Source organism: Natrix helvetica (genome assembly GCF_964273705.1).
Source record: "Natrix helvetica genome assembly, chromosome: 7".
Taxonomy (NCBI): domain Eukaryota; kingdom Metazoa; phylum Chordata; class Lepidosauria; order Squamata; family Natricidae; genus Natrix; species Natrix helvetica.
This window is the reverse complement of record NC_138558.1, coordinates 31,344,392-31,363,779: the sequence shown is the minus strand read 5'-3', so window position 1 is coordinate 31,363,779 and position 19,388 is coordinate 31,344,392. Positions and strand designations below refer to the sequence as shown.

Below are 19,388 nucleotides of genomic sequence, written 5' to 3'. Positions count from 1 at the left end.
GTTATGTGAATATGTTGTCCCTGCCAGAAACAGGTATGAAGTATATAGTAGTCATGGAACAGGAGTTCACATACCAAATTATATCTGAGCCATACATTAGAGAGGATAACTACAATGTCATGAAATGGGAATATTATGGTGTTGTGTACCAGGCTAGGTTTGTGATTTTTTAAAAATAAAATCTGAATTGTCAGGATGTACTTTCATCTCTCATGATTCCAAAGAGTATAGTGGATATGTAAGACAGTTGATCCATGAAAAGGCATGACACTATTCACCTTCCAGGAACTTGTATAATTCCAACTTTGTATAAACTGTGGTAAAACTGATAATGAATACACATAGATTGGTTGAGCTGGCTTGTTTCAATATACCTATATGCAGAAATGTCACAAAAGGGCATAAAAAGAAATATGAACAATTCCTTTGAGTTCAGATGTGGTTATGTGGTTATGTGGTAATGTGTGCCTAATGTTATTCTGTGGCACATTTAAAAAGAACTTAGCAATATGGCTTGTTTTTATTCTGCACCATGTTGGTATTGTTATTGCTTATATGCCTGAGGTATCTGTGCACCTTTACAAATTTTATAAATGTTTTACAATTTTGGTCATTTTTAATATTAAAGTTCATTTTTTAGACTCTGTTTCTATCATAGACTTAGACTGGGTCATAGAAAAACACACAGGTCCCTGCATGAGCTTCAAAATATATATCAAATTTAGGGTGACATTCAGCCACTGGCATTTATATAGCAGGATATAAAACAATTATTTACCCATTATTTACCCATTAGGATCTTCTGAGAGAGACTAAATGGCAGCTATTCACCATTTTACAGGCCCTATGCTGTTATCTAATATTGCCTCAAAATTCTTAATCAAAATTCCAACGTATTTTATTGCTATTTGTCCGCAGTATTATTTCCTTCATGGAACCTGAACCTGAGCAACCATGAAACATGACCTTGAGTGTTTCAGGTAATGGATGGTACTATTATGGACTGCTCAAACTGGAAAGAGTCTGAGCTACAAGATGCTGCTCCTGGTGGCCCAGATGAATGCTAGAAAAAAGCTACTCCAGAGTCCCTGGAGAATGCCATCCTCAAGGAAAACCTACCAATGAGGCACCTAAATCTGAGGTAGATAAGCAATATGTAGAGCAGCCGGCAGCATCAGATGATAAGAGATGGAATACATGACTTTCCCTCTAGCTCAAGAACTCAAAACACCAAGCAGCACAAAGGCATTCTGTATGACTTCTTGTCTTTTGTTATGTTTCTGAACTTGATTACCTATACAATAGCAGAGTTGGAAGGGACCTTGGAGGTCTTCTAGTCCAACCCCCTGCCTAGGCAGGAAACCCTATACCGTTTCAGACAAATGGCTATCCAACATCTTCTTAAAGACTTCCAGTGTTGGGGCATTCACAACTTCTGGAGGCAAACTGTTCCACTGATTAATTGTTCTAACTGTCAGGAAGTTTCTCCTCAGTTCTAAGTTGCTTCTCTCCTTGATTAGTTTCCACCCATTGCTTCTTGTTCTGTCCACAGGTGCCTTGGAGAACCTGTTGTAATAGGCAGCTCTATTTAAGAACCATCACTGCCTAGTAAGTTTTGTTCAGGACAACTGCTCCATTTAACCAGTGCTCTGTTCATTTACTTCCTGAAAACTTGCTTGTGGAAACACTGCTTGTTTCTTACTTGTATTTGCTACTCCCAAGTAAAACCCATCTACCCACTATGGATCTGCATATGTACACGCTTGATCTGACACAGATCCTGTATCTCCAATTTTAAATTTCTCTGAGAAACGCTATCCGAGATCATCAGATTTAAAACTATAGATCAGTATTTCAAAGTCAAATATCTCATCCTTTGAAAGTACCATGTATCCTTTATTAACACTTATTTGTGTAATAATTCATTCCGTGCAGACCTAAACAAATAACAAGCATCTTCTTCCAAAATTTGATTTGTTCATGATAGGAATAATGATTTGGAGTATAGGACAAATATACCCAAATTTCCCTTGCAGATATGCTTTGTGTACCTCTGCTGTCATTGTGAAGGCATTATTCTGCTCAGTTGCAGATCTGTAGTTATAACTTTGCACACAGGAGTTTAAAGCTTTTACCACTATGTGTTTTGCTTCCAAAAAGTTCAAAATGAAATTTGCTCAATGTATTCATTTTTCATTGCTTGCTACAAGATTGTAGGGTTGTGGGTGTGATCGTGTATTTCCAATTTAAGTTTGCACATACTATTTATTTAAACTGATTACATTTCAAAAACAAAACAAAACCAGATAACATTATTACACATGATTTGTTTACCTAAAAAGATAAAAGGATAATTCAAGTATACAGCAAAAGGAAATAGAACAAGTAATCTCCCAATGGGACTGAATAAAATCTTCCAGCATATCAGGTAAAATTTGCATTAACTTTAAATAAAGATAGAAAAGCACCAGTCATTTGATGGCAGTTTTCTTAATTTGACAAGATTTGTAATTAACAGGAAGACTTACCTGAGGCTAAGAGTCAACTGTTGCTCTTCTGATTTCACCAACTCGCCTACTTTAAAAGTAGCAGAACCCAGGAAACTTCGCTAGAAACCAAAGGAAAGATTAGCTATAGAAAGATTCACAAAACACAAAAGGGTTGTATGAGATGTACAAAACACAGAGTTTCTCAAATTGTAATGGTTTCTCTTTCAGCCAGAAGCAAACACTTGATAACCTTGATGGCAAAAGAAAAATATTAAGCAGCAAACTGAACATTTATTCACCACTGAATGTTTTCACAGATCAATGATGCTATTCTTGATCATTGGTTAAACTGGAACAGGAATTTCTTTTTCACTAAAAACAAAGTGAATTGACAACTTGAAAAATTACATGCTGAAAATATAAAGCTATTAAGAGAAGGTATCTTTTTAGGTCTACTTATTTTGATATCACAGTTAAGGTTAACTATGTAGATGTTTGCTGCTGTCATTTATTAGTCAGGCTTGCAGGGAGTATCAGTTATTTGCCAAATATGAACATATTTATTTTCCAGAGGTATTTCTACATTTTTTGGAGTATAAGACACACCTTTTTCCCTCAAAAAGGAAGCTGAAAATCTGGGCGCGTCTTATAGACTGAATACAGCATTTTTTGCCTCCTTAAACCCCGCCCCCTTCACCAAAATGGCCATGCATAGCCTCTAGGAAGGTTTTGGGGAGCTCCTGGGGGCTGGGGAGGGCAGAAATGAGCAAAAAATGGCCCGTTTTTTGCTCAAATTTACCCTCCACCCCCCAGGAGCACTTTATAAGCTTCCTAAAGGCTATCCATGCCCCCCCCTTTTTTACGAAAAACCGGCCCATTTTTCACATTTTGGTTCATCGTCGTTCTCCCCGGAGCACTCTGCAACCCCCCTAAAGGCTATTCCTGTCTTTTTTGGGAGGAAAAACAGGCCAGTTTTTGCGAAAAATGGGCCGTTTTGGGGATGTTTGCAGAGTGCAAAAACTTTTTTTTTATTTGCCTCTTCAAAACCTTGGTGCGTCTTATACTCCGGTGCGCCTTAGACTTCGAAAAATATGGTAGCCATTTTATTTATTTTTAAGAGTCAGTGTTGACTCCCTGCGGCTACCTGGACTAGTCCAACTCTTCTTGGCAAGATGTTTCAGAAGTAGTTTGTCCTTGCCACTTTCCTAGGCCTGACAGATGGTGACTGACCTAAGGTCACCCAGCTGACTTTGCCCCTAAGGAGGGACTAGAACATCTGGTCTCTCAGTTTCTAGCCTGGTGCCTTAACCACTGCATCAACCTGTGTCTAGCATATAGAAAATAGAATATGGTATTAAGGGAATGAATGCTACATTTATTAATTCAACACACTATATGGAGCATTTGTTTCCCTCTCTCTTTTTATTGTAGATGCAAGCAAATGTATTTATCCAACTCTATTGATCACACTTTTTTGTTGTTGTGCCGTTTTATTTGTTTATTTGGTCAATTACAAGCAACATGAAAAAAGAAAAAGAAAAGACAGCAATTACAATCTGGACTAATAGGGAGAATTTGGTGCAATTATAAATTGGCTACTACAAAATAAATCAAATATGGTATACCCTGAATACCCTAATACAATAACAACATATTTATTTACTTAGCACTAATAAATCTATAATAATAATATAAAGCTTTAGTAAATAAAACTTTATTAATTTACTAATTAGTAAATAAAACTTTACTAATTAAAATATACGTTCTCTAAAAGTTCTTAAAATAGTAATAACTAAGCAAAAAGTTGATAATATCAGCCAATGTTATTGTGGTCACAAACCGGCATTACAAATAAAAGCATTAAAAGCAATAATAAATAAAACAGTCAAAATAACATATTACGATTATCAGACAAATAGGTTTCGAGGCAGCTTAGGTAATTCTAAAATAATTAAGATGAAAGTTATAAATAATAGATGCACATACTTTTTAACATGGTAAAACTCTTTATTATATTGACACTGGTATATTAGGAATCTGAAAATAATTATTGTGGTTGGTTATTGATTATCTGAAGTATTATGAATGAGGCTTAGTTATACACTCGTGACATTGTAAAGAGGACTGCAAAAATCCAACAGAATTATAAAGTACAGAAAGTACAGACACTGATAATTCTCAAAATAATATGATCATTCATAGAAAAGCTTTGTGGTATTCAATGCAGACAATTTTGGCAAGAGTGATTAACAAATGTAATGCAATGAAAAATAAAATGTCACTTGGAGTCTTTCTTCAGATTGAACTAGATGGAAAGGAAAGGACTAGAAAGGAAAATATCAATTTTATGTCTATACAGAAAGGTACTATAGAACTGTTACAGAGTCTGGATTACTTCCTAGTATAATCAGTAGTGGGATTCAAAATTTTTTACTACCAGTTCTGTGGGCATTTGGCAGGGGAAGGATAATACAAAAATCCCCATTTCCTCCCGATCAGCTGGGACTAAGGAGGCAGAGAATAGGCGGGGCCAGTCAGAGATCGTATTTTGAGAGTTCTCTGAACTACTCAAAGTTTCCGCTACTGGTTCTCCAGAACTGGTCAGAACCTGCTGAATACCACCTCTGACTATAACAACATACAAACAAAAGTACCTAGGAATTGCCATGGTTATATATTCAATTCTTGAATATTTTGCACAAATGTAATTTATGAAAGTTGTGAATAGCTAAGCATCACAATGTTAACATCATTTTAGCATTATCTGTTTTAATGTAAATATATACAGACACATATATCAACAATTAACCTACCCCACTGTCTGTCCTTGGCTCTTTGTTTTCTGCCAGGATGCTAGTCCGAACCTAGACAAATCAATTGACAAATCAACAAATAATTTAATTTAAAGTTATTATTTGGGAAACTAAACTAAAGACAATTTAGTTAATGAAAGTAATTCAACCTTAGAATCTCTTCTTTCCTGAACGAAAAAAAGTGGTCCTTCTCCTCTATTTTATTTAAAAGGAAATAATAAATTATAATTGACATTGACTCCATCTTCCTCTGGTTCTAATTTAACTTCATAGTTTCACCATTTAATTTATTTAAGAAATTCTTGAGGTTATAAATTATTTTACTAGAGACCAATTAAGTACTAGGTAGTCAAGAAGCAAGTTTGTGATTGAGCTTGGTTGGTTGTTTTCTTGAATTGATGATGTTACCTAGTTTGATAATGAAACATCTGCAAGAAAATAACCAAGCTCAGAAAACACTAAGGACCCCGCAGTTCAACCCTGAGCCACATATATTCTCTTCTATCAGAAATAACATTTCAGGATCTATGGTAACAAAGTGGGTGAGGTGGTACCCTATATATGAAATAGGTAGCTTCTGGAGGTACTTTATAGATTTCTCTGTATGGTATGTTCTCTGTATGGTATGTCCATTTTATAGCTTATATTATGTTTTTTTCTCTTTTCTATCTCAACATGACTGAAAAAAAAGGTTGCCCTGCCCAAGCAATACACATAAGTTAGTAGTAAATAGTAATCTGTAAAGTGTGCTTGGATAATAATCTTCAAGTACAACTTGTGCACAGCCAATTGTAGCAAAGTAGACTTTGAGTTGCATGTATAGCTCAAAATTCTCAGGTAGCTGCACTGAATCTTCACGTTTTCCATAATCACAAGTTGTATACCACTGACTATATATCTCTAAGGGACAAACATTAATTATTGGTTTCTTGAAATCATCAATCATTGCTAAATATAAAATATGGACTAATTAGAATATCCTTTTACAGTCTATAGAACTTTCCTTAGCGTCAGCCCGCACTGTCAAACTCAAGGAAGATACAAGATATAATGCAAAACATCAGGAATTTCGAGAGGAACAGAGACAGATTTTATTAGTAATAGTATTTTAAAGCAGTGTTCAGCAGACAAAATAATAGAGTATTTTTATTTAGAGGAATTCTGTATCTGGCAGACATGTTAAGCATTATCACTGCAGAACTGCAATCACCATGAATGTACTATAGGTTCTTTATATTATGGGCAGGTAAGTTTTGTGATACTTGCATATAAACAAACTGAAAGGATAACTTAAGAAACATATAACTTTTTACAATCTAAATTCATGGAACCAGAATTTAAGCTATGCCCAGATTATGATTTTTCCAGCATTTAGCAATTTCAGACCCTTTGGTCTGCTTACTCTATGATATGAACTAATGCTAAAATATGCTTAAAGCCAACCAGCTAAAACTTCATAGTTGGGTTTGTGTTTTTGTTCGTATTCAACAAGTTTGCTAGATGAAAAGTTGAACTCCAACTTTTTACAGCATAACCCTATCAAGAGTTTATGATGTTGAATTACATACATGTAGCGCTTATACAAGGCTATAGAGTTTATGGGTAGCAATTTTAATCCATTAATTAAAATGGTTTCTAACTGACAAGAAAGCTGCTAAACTACAGTAATTAGGCAGTACAGTTAAGAATAAATTCAGGCGCCAAAATGTTAGACTATGTTAAAGATGGGTGGGAATATTTAAAGTTCAGCTGCTATTTTACATTAGCCACTTTCCTTCCCACTTTTTTTTAAAATTGTAAAGCTAAACATGAAACAGCATGTTCATAAGTGATACCCGTTTCTAAGCTGCACTAAGTTCAACACTCCACTAAGGGATAATGTTGTTTATTTGCCTTTGTTCAGGATGTTGACTTAGCCAACTGATTTATTCAAGGCAAACCAGTTTAACATCAATGTAAGAAACCAGCCATTGAGAAATGGCCAGAAGGCGTATTACTTAGATTACGTACCAGAGTGCAATATCATGTTTACATGAGGACTGGAATTGTTGAAATGCATGTTACCAATGCCAATGTAGAAGAGGCATTTCCTCCTCCCTACTCATGCAGCAAGGAAAATCTATTTTAGATGCTTTTTATCCAGCAAAAAATGGGCCACAATTTAACACATATTTTCTTGAAAAATGTGCACTTAATGTAGCTGTAATTCATTAAAATTATTAAATTAAAAATCCTTTATTCAGGCTGACGCCATTGTTAAAAGACACAAAATCTTGGAAGAATAAATGCAAACATGTTTCTGCACAAATACTTTTGAATCACTTTAATGAAGAATCTGTTGTTAAACTACAGTGCAAAGGTGAAAAGAAATTATTAGGAAACAAAGATTGTTTATATATCTCACTAAGGGTGAAATTCTTAGCCATCTATTATTATTTTTATGTCTACAGTTAAGAGCTATGTTGTATTATGTCAATATACTGATTTTTAATGTCATGAATCAGAATAGATTTATACAAAAGTACATAAATTATCTGCATTTCAGAAACTCAATTTAAACAAAGCTGCTGCACAGATGGAATAAAATAAATTATAACAGATACTCTAATAAAAAGCAAAAGCTGAATACTGTGTAGAGGAATTTGAAAAATTCAATTAGAATCTTCTATCTGACCTCATGTCAAGTTTCCCAAAGCATCTTAAACTTAGCAGAAGCTTCCCAGATATTTCAATAATGTGGTTCTAAACCAAATCCTTACTGTAACCCAGGAACAACAGTCATAACAAATAGTTGATAGTTATGGAGTAATACAAGGGAGATTAATAACTTGTATTTCCTCTATATTCATACCCAGCATTTTTTTCCTTACATCAAAACAGAATTCATGCCTTCCATTTCTTGTATGAGCCGTTATTGACAGTTGCATATTTTCTGCTCGGAGACTCTTCTTTAAAGCCTCCAGAGAGCGAAAAACAAGCCCTATGGGCAAACCAGAGATTCAGGAACGGACTTCTAGTTTGGCCATAGGGCCATTTTTTGCCCTCCAGAGCCTTCAGGGAAGCCTCCTGAGGTCAAAAATCGGCCCTACGGAAAAACCATTCCCCAACTTCCAGGTTCCCCATAGGCCCGTTTTTCACCCTCTGGAGGCTTCAGGGAAGCTCCCTGAGGCCTCCGCAGGGCGTCCGGGGGGGGGGGAAGCTGTTTTCACCCTCCCCAGGCTCCTAGAAAGCCTCTTGAACCTGGGGTGGGTGAAAAAACCATGCCAAAAGCGGGGGGGGAATACTGGTCGTTTGCGCAAGTGCACGGTTGTGGTGGTATCGCATGCATAGCACAATGGGTGTGGCACGCCTGCGCACAACCCCTCTGCACTTCCCCCACTTTTGGCACGGGAGCGAAAAAAGGTTCGCCATCACTGACCTATAATATTACAGCTATAGTTAAGATTTGAAAAAAAAATCATTGTAGATCCCTGCAATGGAATCTGCCCAAATAAATCATCTAAGGTTTACATAACACCATAGCTATAGTATATAAAACCCATTTAATGCTGGGTTCTTGGAGCCAATGGTTAAAGTAAGGAGAATTGGGATGAATGTGCTTCTTTTGGGGCCAGAAATTCTTCTAAGTGGATATGACAATCATTTTAATATTAATAATTATTTCTTTCTTGTGTTTTCCCTGCTTTTCTCTGCTGCATGGTGTAAAAGATTGTATCTTCTTCATCAGCAGAGTGGTTATGACACTTGACCTAACTCTTATTCAAAAGCTGGAAGAAATCTGCATGACAGTAATGTCTTCTAACTGCATGGAACTGAAATTGATGGATGTATTTTGTTATTGTTATTGGTTTTTATTTGGAGGTTGGTCTCCTGGTGTCAGGCCCTTGAATTAGGCAAGGTCAAGAAGACATGACAGGAATGTTCTTTAGTGGCTCACATGTTTAGGGCACTGGACTGAAACTGGCAGGCTCACATTTGAGACGCAATTGCGGTTGCGTGGGGTGAGGGTGAGCTCCCATCCAGCTCCTGCCAACATAGTTTGAAAGCAGACAACCACGAGTAGATAGATCGGTACCACTTTGATGGGCAACTTAATAGGGAAATGAAATGAAACAAACAGAACTCAATAAAATGCCATAAGGTAAGGTAGTTTTTGGATACCTTGGATAATTCACTGAAACACTTCAATTGGGTAAAGAAATGGTCATATATTGAAAGACGGGGATGAAAGTTTACTGCTTTCTAGATTAAGTAAAGATTAAATTTTAATTTTAAATTTAATTTTTTTTAAAAAAACGGATGGGCAATTTGACTTACACAAAACTGTTAGTTCAGGCAGAAATTTCAGTTCTCCAAATAACTAGGAATAGCTCTCATAAAAGACCAGCAAACTGTGAACTATTATAGTTGAAGCTGAATAGTTCTTCCATACATGGGAAAAGATGAATTAAAATATAATGTTTCATTCCATTGAAAAACTCACTATGCTTTTTTTAGCCTGAATAAAGCCTAGTGAGTTTCTGAATGGAAATCAGAATAATATGCCACAATAAAAATAATCCGAATAGATCTCTTTCTAAATAACATTGGTGAAAGTAATACTGTTAAGATACCAGAAACATTGGTAATGGTTTACACCAAGGTCCTCTGTTCCGGTGGGAACAGAGATTCAATCTGATTGGTCAAAGGGTCTGACAGCTCCCTATAAAAGGGCTGCTGTCAGACTGAACCTTCGCTGGATTGTACATAATTGACTTGTGCTAATAAAGAGCTGTTTGTTACTCTGAAGCCTGAGTGTGCCTTCATTCACCCGATCCAACAAATACTTCACATCCACATAGTATTATTAAATTATTTATTTTTGAAATTAACTTATTGATAGATATTTTCTCACCATGGACAAGCAATTTGATAAATAAAACTGAAGTTAATAAATATAATAATAGCATGTGTGCATTTTTGTTAGTTGAATCAATACAGTAATTGGAAATAATCTCATTCACCCATCCCTCATTCACCCATCCATCATTTTAGCCAAGTGAAAAACGTCAGTATGGAACATCAGAAAAGAAAATTAACAAAGGAGGGAAAAAGAAAAGAAAGCATAGTCACCAACATTTTTCTAGGTATTACATGTTTGTGGCCTATACTTAAAGAGTATGAATGTTTGCTTCAGAAAGTCTCTGTTGTTCTAACAAGGGTATCATACAAACATGGTACATGAACTGTATATACAGTAGATACAAGAAGACAATAAGAAACTTTTCCTATATTATTGCAGCATCAGGTTCTAGAACAGATCAAGGATGTAATTGTTGTTTTTAAAAAAATATATATATGATAACAACAAAAACATATGAGGCCTATCCAGTAACCCTCTTTTTCAATATCTGAGCAATTTTTCTATATGTGCAATTTTTTATATCAAACATTCTTTTAAATAACATACATATTTACATCATCACAGTAATCCTTTGACCAAATTGAATGCAACAAATGTATTGGAAAAATATTAACACTTGTTATTTGAGCTTATGTGTCTTTATTTGTAATAGTGCAATTTGAAATGCAGCAGAAAATTGCTACTTCATATAACTACTGGCTGTTGTCTACTACAACTGTGCCCTGTAAAGCACTTTACATAACAAAGTCTATTGCCATGTAGCTGTCTTTGATGTACTTTGCACAAAGAAGCTTTTTACAGATCCTCTGTCGCAGAAATGTTTGATCCATAATGTATCAGGAGAAAAAAGACAACTACTGTGCAGAAAAAGGCACACAATTTCTAGTAAAACACATTAATCTAGTGAGACAATATAGATAGCTGAATGCTTCCTCTTGAATTGTAGAATGGGATGATGGAAATCATTGCTAGAACAGAGCAAACATACTAATTTTAAAAAATTGAATCTACATAGGATGGACACATGATCAACCCTCTTCTACTTATATTTTGTAAATACGAGTTTCATTTATGTTGAAGCTTACTGCTTAGTAAGCCATTTATAAAGCATGACTCTTGATAAGACAAGTAGTTAATCTGTTAGAAAAGGGTTTATTTCTTACTTCCATGAGAAGGCATGGCTAATCATAAACTTCATATTGTTCTCAGAGTGGGAAGCATGTTAAGCTACAGTTTCACAACCAATGCTCTAAAGCCATGAACAGTATTCTAGAAACCTACTGTGGTCTATATGGACATTGCAGAGGAGCCTTCTGTAAAAGTCAAATCCAAGATTTTTAAAGATAAAAGTTCTAAATCTCAAAAGAAAGCCAAATTTTTCAAGATTCTAGCATCATTTATCTCCAATGCCACATTATGTTTTTAATGCCATAATACACAACTTTGAGAACCATTGCCTTCTACCAGACTAAATTGGACAAAATATGGTTACAATAAATTATAGCTTGTCAGTTTAATTGACACTTTATCATTATTTGACCCATTTATACCTCGCAGTTATAAAACACAAGCTGAGAAAGTAAAGAAGGAAGAATAATTTAAAAGGGAAGATAGAAGTGTCTCACCTGAACTAAGGTAGGAAACCAATGAGCCAAACCAAATGACCAAATAAACCAAGCTTACGTATATAAACTATTAACAGAAATTAAACAAACCTTGCTTCTAAGTTGCCCAAACAATGTTACCTATTTTAATAAAGTGTAATGCAGGGGTGTCCAAACTTGGGAACTTTAAGACTTGTGGACTTCAACTCCTAGAATTCCCCAGCCAGCATAGAATTCTGGGAGTTGAAGTCCACAAATCTTAAAGTTCCCAAGTTTGGACACCCCTGGTGTAATGGCTCCCTCAGGTGCCAGTTCGAACAATAGGCCTGCTCTGAGGACATCTGACTGGGACCCAGGAGACATAGAAGGCTCAGGGGTGGGTTCGGATGGTCAAGGTGAAACTGTGTCAGGAGGGTCAAGGGAATCTGCAAGCAAGTGACTGGATGAACGTCCGGTTGCACAGGCAGGATAGAGCCAACTTCAGCTAGTAAGCGTGGACAACCAGCTGGCCACACAGCCAGAAAAAAGACACACAGCTGCAGCCCGTCAGTGATAAAGAATGGCCTCCTCAACTGGATCCTAGGTCATGAGAGAGCAGAGAATGGAAGTCAATGGAAGTTAGCGAAGCTACTCATGAGGAGGCAGCCTCACCTTTCCTAATGAGATGCACTGGTCAGGACATATTTAGTTTAGTGTTTGGAGTCTGAGGTTTTTCAGAAACAACTGTTCACAATCTGTCTTTTATGTGTGCTCTTGACTTCCTTGGACCTAATGACTTTCTTGTGCCTTGACTCTTCTGAATCCATGCTTTGGACCTATAGACTTGCATTGTCCTCACAGTGCCATCATCCCTCTGAATCCTCATGTTTTAGGCCTATGGACTTGTATAGACTCTGTTGTGCTGTATTCCAATTGATTCAGTGCTGACTTCCTTGTGCCTTTGATTAGTTATTGACTTTGTTGGGCTTTGACTTTATTGACTTTGCTGGGAGCAGATTCCGGAAGAACTGCACTGGCAGTTGGGATCTGAGGAATGCCAAAGGGGCTTGGTGGTGTGGAATAAACCCCACTTTTGTGTTTGTGTGTGCGTGTGTGTGTGTCACTTGGAGCAAAAAATAAAGAATCTTAATTAAACAATAATATCTTCTTGTATTAAACAGCCATTGAACAATGGCAATATTAAACACATAAAATTGTAAAAATGAAGAGATCACAGCAAGTATAACTAGTATAACTGAAAGTCACACAACTTATTAGATCAAGTATGGGTTAATATTTTGACCGCCCATGTGATAAAATATACTGTATTTTTCCCTTCATAAGACGCACTTACCCTCCCCCCAAAAGTGGGTGGAAACGATGTCAGTCCTTTGATGAATAGCAGCCAGGCCACGGCGGCGAGGACCTTTTACAGTGCTGAACCCAGCCTCTTCTGTCTTTGTCATTGCCCGCCTCTTCTGTCTCTTTTCCGCAGTGCAGAGTCAATAGGCAGAGGTGGTACATGAGAGGACACCTATCTGTGGTCCTCTCAGGCTCCGCCTGATATTTTTGTTCTTGTTTTCCTCCTCTAAACCTAGATGCATCTTATGATCCGGTGTGTCTTATGGAGCGAAAAATATGGTAGTTGGTATATAAGTAATTGCAAACTTGAGAGCATCTGGGAATTTAAAACTAAGGAAAATAACTTTGTATGTTATTTCGTGGCCTAATTGCATGCATCAACTACATAATATTTACTCTTCCTTCTTGATATGGCATTTATAATTCCTTGCAGGTATTCCAAAATATTTCAAATGATGTGGGGACAGAAATATTGGCTTGGTAACTGACAAGGTCTTCAATAAAGTTGCAATTTCATTATGTTAAACAGTTATAGAACTTGAATTATTACAATATGTCCATGCAAACTTTACTCCCCTTCATTGCCATAGGGATGCTGAGGTTGAAGTCACAGGAAATGCATGTCCCAGTCTCCCTTACATATTATTTTCCAAGATGCTTTTACGGATTTTCTACCATATTATTCTGCTCTAACTATTATAATTATAGAAAATGAAGTAGATATTCATAAACCATTTCACAAAACACATTTTAAAAATATTTAATTCAATTCTAAAATAAAGTATACTTTGCTATACTTTAGGAAAGGACATGGAAAAATTTTTTTTGCTTCAATTCCTGCTCTTGAAGCAATGAAAATGAACAATAATACAAATGTATTATTTGTATTATAACAGAGGTGGGTTCCGACCGGTTCAGCCAAACTGGTAGTGGTATGCCAGTCTGGTCGCCGGAACCGGCAGTGATCCAGACCTGTCACACCTCCAAACCGGTTCCTCAATCAGCACGGAATGTTTTTTTTTAAATTTTAATGTTCTGTGCATGCGCAGACCTATTTATAGGCAACTGCACACACCTGCAGAGTGTGCATCTAGCACGCGCATGAGCGAAGCAAGTAGCGTGTGCAAAATTGCACACGCACCATACCGGCAGTAATGCCAGCAGCAACTCACCCCTGAAACATACCCTCAAGTACCAAAAAGAAAACCATAAAGTAACAAAGTGATAACCACAGAAAAGGAATCACTAAAATTACACATCAAAGCTGAAGTCTCTATGATGTATTTTCCCGCTGAGAGAAAAACAAGTTAAAATTTGTCTATTCAAAAACTTCCCAGATTAATCTTCTAAGGCAGAAGTCAACTGCATTTCATCGATTTTCTATTCTATTCCTCAAGAATCATTTATATAAATCTAGTTTTATTTTTCTAAATTAAGGTATTGTGGCTGCAATGACAACAGAAAAATGTTACCACACCGAAAGCAATCTTCCCAAATGGAAATATAAAATCCTACAGAAAAAAAGCTTATTGATCTATAATTCCTTCCTAACCCAATACATACTGATATTAATCATTTACAAAACTAACTATTGATGAGAATGAGAAAATAAATACAAATCCTTTTCAATTACTATGAAATAAAATCTATAAGTTTATCCTATTGATACCATATATGGAGTTATGTCATTAATATTTTTAGATCTTAAAAATATTATTTTTAAAATCTATTTCTTAGCTGTCTTTAAGGTCCATAATCTTCCAAAGGTGATTTATAGTAAAAATAAACAAAAGCAACAAAATCATACTGAACCTAAAGAATTTTAATTAAAATACCATAAATTACATAAAGTTTATGTAATATGTAGAATCTTCATCAATTATTGTTTAAAAATACACTGGAACATAAAACAAATAATAAATTATAACTCAGCAGAAATATGCTAAATTGTTTCAAATCTTTGGCATGGGGGGAAAAAATCCTAAAAGTAACTACAATACAGTTGTTTCGAATATGAAGTTTCAAGCAGATCTATACAAACTCTACATAAATACTTTAAATCTTGTGCTTTAAATTATTTTTCATAATGTATACACATTTTAAAGCATTACCCATGCGGCTGCAAAAATGTGAGACTCACTATCAGAATACCGCAATGATATTACTTTTCTTCTCTTCAAGACTGACCTTTCAATGTTACTTAACATTCAATGATCAGAAACAGATTTCGGGGGTTTCTTTTTTCTTTCTAGACATTTTAACTTGATCCAGTCCATATGCTGGTCATCCATCATTAGGTGGATGTGTTATACAAAGTATTAACTCTGTATTTTCTGAGCTAACCTATAATAGCTTCAGCAAAATGCAACATGGAACGCCAAGAAATAAAAGAATGAAAAAATAATAAAGAGAACCCATTAAAAGATCTTAGCAAAAGTAGTAGTAAGATACCTACTGTGTCTTGAGATTTATCCTTGACATCATAGACTGTGAGCTTTATTTTAGTCTCCTCGTAGATAGGATAATCTGGGGGGAACGTCACACCAGTCAAAAACAGTGGGTCTTTTGTTCCCTGCATAGCAAAAGGACATAATTCAGATTTAGCTAGGTAGCAGCTGTGTACAGTCTTGGATTCAATTATGGTCAAGAGCAGAATAGTTACAGAGATTTCCAAATGCAGTACTTCTACATAGGAAAAAACTGATTTTGATTGCCAACTGAATCAAAAATGCAAACTATAAAAGCTCTCAAAACATAGACGAACCTTTTAGAAAGCAAAACTTAAATTTGCAACAGTTAACTATTACAGATGATTGTGTTAGAATATGCAGTATTTTTTTAAATACTAACCAGGAGGAGCAGTTCATCCACTGATCCATTATTGAAGTCATGTAATTTTGCACACATTTAGTTTATGCACTGCCATAAAATGTAAAAACGTGGGAGGCATAAACTAAACCAAAAACAGGTGTGCCAGAATTATAAACAGTTTGGGGAATAAAATAAATAAAAGAGTAAAATAAATAAATAAATAAAAAAGTAAAATAAATATTTTTAAAATAAGTAGTATAATATGGTTTGGAGTGGGATCTGAAGCACAAGTTTAGCTAATTTTATCAGCCAATAGAACAAAAATGTATTTTTTACATTTTCAATGTTGCAAACTAATTATGAAAATGGGAAAAAATTCAGAAGCAATCCATAATAGTGCATAAGTCACACAGCAAAGCTACCTGTCCAATTTATGACTATTATAAAGATATTTTGTAACTTATGTTTGTAGATTAACAGCTGTATATTAGCTATTTGGAGGGCAAATACACGTAATCCTCGATTTATGACGCCAATTGAATCCAAAATTTATGTTCCTAAGTGAAACATTTGTTAAATGAATTTTGGCCTTTTTACAATCACCCTTTTCAGGGCTGTTGTAACTTCAAATGGTGAACTGTTCTAAGTTGAGGATTACCTGTACTTGCATGCAAATACAAAAACATAAAATTGCCCAGTATTTCTGTTACGAATATCAGCTAACTGTAGAATAGGAAAGGATCCAACTTGTGCCTAAATGATTTGCTCTGAAAACCAAAGCTCAGCTTCTCAGTCTACACTGACCTTTTCCACTCAGTTATATATTTTAGTCAGTTTTCGGCACTTTATATAAAAAACTAAGAAGCGATCCAGAAGATTGTTCAGGAATGGATGAATCTGACAACCTAATTTTTAGAAGTGAATTTGAATGCGGTTGAGTGCAACTAAGTGTTTTGCTTTCTCTCCCAGGAAATAAGGTAAATACATCTCAATATGCACTCTGCTAATTTTTTAAGATTAATCTTTTTTGTTTCTTAACAAACATGACAAGAAGTAGACAAAACAGAAAGGAACTAAGTTAAATTAGAAAATGCCTTGTTTACTTCAATTTGCTTATAAAGTATGCCAATATAAAACAGCCTCTGGAGACAATGCACTAGTAGCCCAACACACCTGAAAATAACTTACTTGGGAAAGATAGATGTAATCTGTACATCTATCTACACAATACAGATGTAATCTGTATTGTGACTATAAAGAACAAAGTGCCTTATTGTACATAATATATGAATATAGAACTCATAGATAATTAACATTTCAGTAATCAAATTTTTATATTAATTTAAAACAATGCCTTTGCATTTTTAAAATTCAAATTAGTCAATAATTAAGAATCCAAACACCACTCTATACCTTAAAATGCAAGCAATCTTTAGCAATAGCAAAAGCATTTAGACTTATAAACCACTTCCTCGTGCTTTAAAGCCCTCTCTAAGCAGCTTAGAGAGTCAGCGTATTGCTCCCAACAATCAGGGTTTTCATTTTACCAACCTCAGAAGGATGGAAGGATGAATCAAACTTAAACTGCTCAGAATCAAACTCCTGGAGTGAGCAGTAGTTAGCCTGCAATACTGCATTCTAACCACAGCACCATCACCGCTCTTAAATGTCCCTCTGCAAAAATAACTTTATTTGTACAGGAAACACTGCAGTTATTCACACTGGTTAAATGAAAAAAAGAAAGGACAGAAAAGAAAAGGGAAGGGAAGGGAAAAAAGAGGAAAGGAGAAAGGGCAAAGAGGAAAGAATCACCTCCACAATTTCCGTGCTTGCGTATCTTGTTTGGTTCTGTTCCCCTGGATGCACTACAGTGACCTGCACAAACGTATTCAGTTTTCGATCCCGTGTAGGAGCCACTAAATCTTTACATGCTGAAATGGTACAGAGGGGGAGGGAAGAGAAAGAAAAGGGAAAATCTCATTTAAAAAAAAAAACTAAATCACAATGAGCACATTGTTGTGTGAGAGGCAGATTGAATAATGTTTTGAAGCTCTAGAGACTTAAGCTTGTTTAGCAAAGGAAGTCTCTTAGAAATACTCCACAGAAATAGGAAATCACATGCTGCAATCTATTTTTTTTTATTCAACTATGCCATTATGCACTTCATGCAAAGATTTTCTAAGAGCTCATTTCAATTTTTGCAAATTAATATATATATATACCCATCATACTGTTATAAACCACCTGAGTCACTTAGGCAAATTGGGTGATATAGGAAAGGAAGGAAGGAAAGAAAGAAGGAAGGGAAGGAGGCAGGCATGCATGCAGGCATGCATGCAGGCAGGCAGGCATTTCTTTGCCATGTCAACTACATTATGTGTAGCTCAGAAAAGTATTAAGAAACAATGAGGCCAAGAAATTAAGAATGAGGTACGGAAATATAGCTAAATATTGTTCATAACAATTAACATTATACTTCATAACAAAGTTCATTATCATTTTCAAACTTCTCTAAAATTGCAAACCACCCATTATTTCCATGGATTATTTAGAACAATTCACACATTTCCTCTCACTGTTTTTCAGAACTTGATCAACTCTACTCAATCATGACTTTCTTGGTCTTCTTTTCTCATAATATGTATCATATATTTCTTTTGAGATATGATCTAATTAATTCTTGAGACTATACATCTTTCATACTTGTTACTCTTTGTATATTGATCCACATTCATTCAGCAGCTATCCACTTCTAGCTTTTCCTGTTTCACCATATCTGGTGTGCGACATGAAACAATTGATGGAGGCCACATTGCTGCACCCACTTCACTGTGGGCTCTCCACCATAGCCATTACATTGGAGGCTTTCATCTTCGGCTGATTCTCTGCTGGCATTCCTCCCATGGCAATGGTCTGCTGGTGCTCCTCCCTCACTCCCTTGTCCTGGGAGATTCACCAAGGAACACTTGTCCTTGGACAATTCACTGCATGGAACAATTAGCTGCACCTCCTGATGGCTGGGTGGGGCACACCTTGGGTGCTGGGGAGGGAGACAGGAGGTGGTGGTTGCTGTGGGGGGCAACAAAACATATAGCACCTCCAGTCAACAGTCCTTTAAAGCAACAAAAGGGAAAAGAGGGGAAGGGCAGAAGGAGCCTGACTTTTTTTTGCAAATATTATTCTGTCACTCATTCCCTAAACAATATCCTTGAGAAATGAGTTTTTCTACAAGAAAAGTGCAAAGTTATGGGAAACATATTGTTTAAATTAAGAACAGTTCAGATAGGCACATTTTGAAATCCTTTTCATAAAGGAGACACACTATTTTTTCATTTACCATATTTTTAGAGTATAAGCCGCAGCTTTTTTCCCTCAAAAAAGAGGCTGAAAATCTGGGTGCATCTTATACACTGAATATAGCATTTTT

At 35.7% G+C, this 19,388-nt stretch overlaps 2 protein-coding genes across 7 annotated transcripts in view; one reads left to right on the top strand and one right to left on the bottom strand.

Annotated features, from left to right (window-relative positions):
• The window catches only part of INPP4B (inositol polyphosphate-4-phosphatase type II B), a 207,543-nt gene that overhangs the window by 105,329 nt on the left and 82,826 nt on the right, over positions 1 to 19,388 (bottom strand). For all 6 annotated transcript variants that reach the window (XM_081959903.1, XM_081959904.1, XM_081959899.1 and 3 more), the window contains exons 5-8: positions 17,774 to 17,892; positions 15,606 to 15,722; positions 5,303 to 5,353; positions 2,529 to 2,608 (exon numbers count right to left, since the gene is read on the bottom strand). In XM_081959903.1, the coding sequence (XP_081816029.1) occupies positions 2,529 to 2,608; positions 5,303 to 5,353; positions 15,606 to 15,722; positions 17,774 to 17,892 (367 nt within the window). The remainder of the gene's footprint in view (positions 1 to 2,528; positions 2,609 to 5,302; positions 5,354 to 15,605; positions 15,723 to 17,773; positions 17,893 to 19,388) is intronic.
• IL15 (interleukin 15) overlaps positions 1 to 19,388 on the top strand; it is a 167,006-nt gene that overhangs the window by 145,260 nt on the left and 2,358 nt on the right. The window lies entirely within an intron of this gene.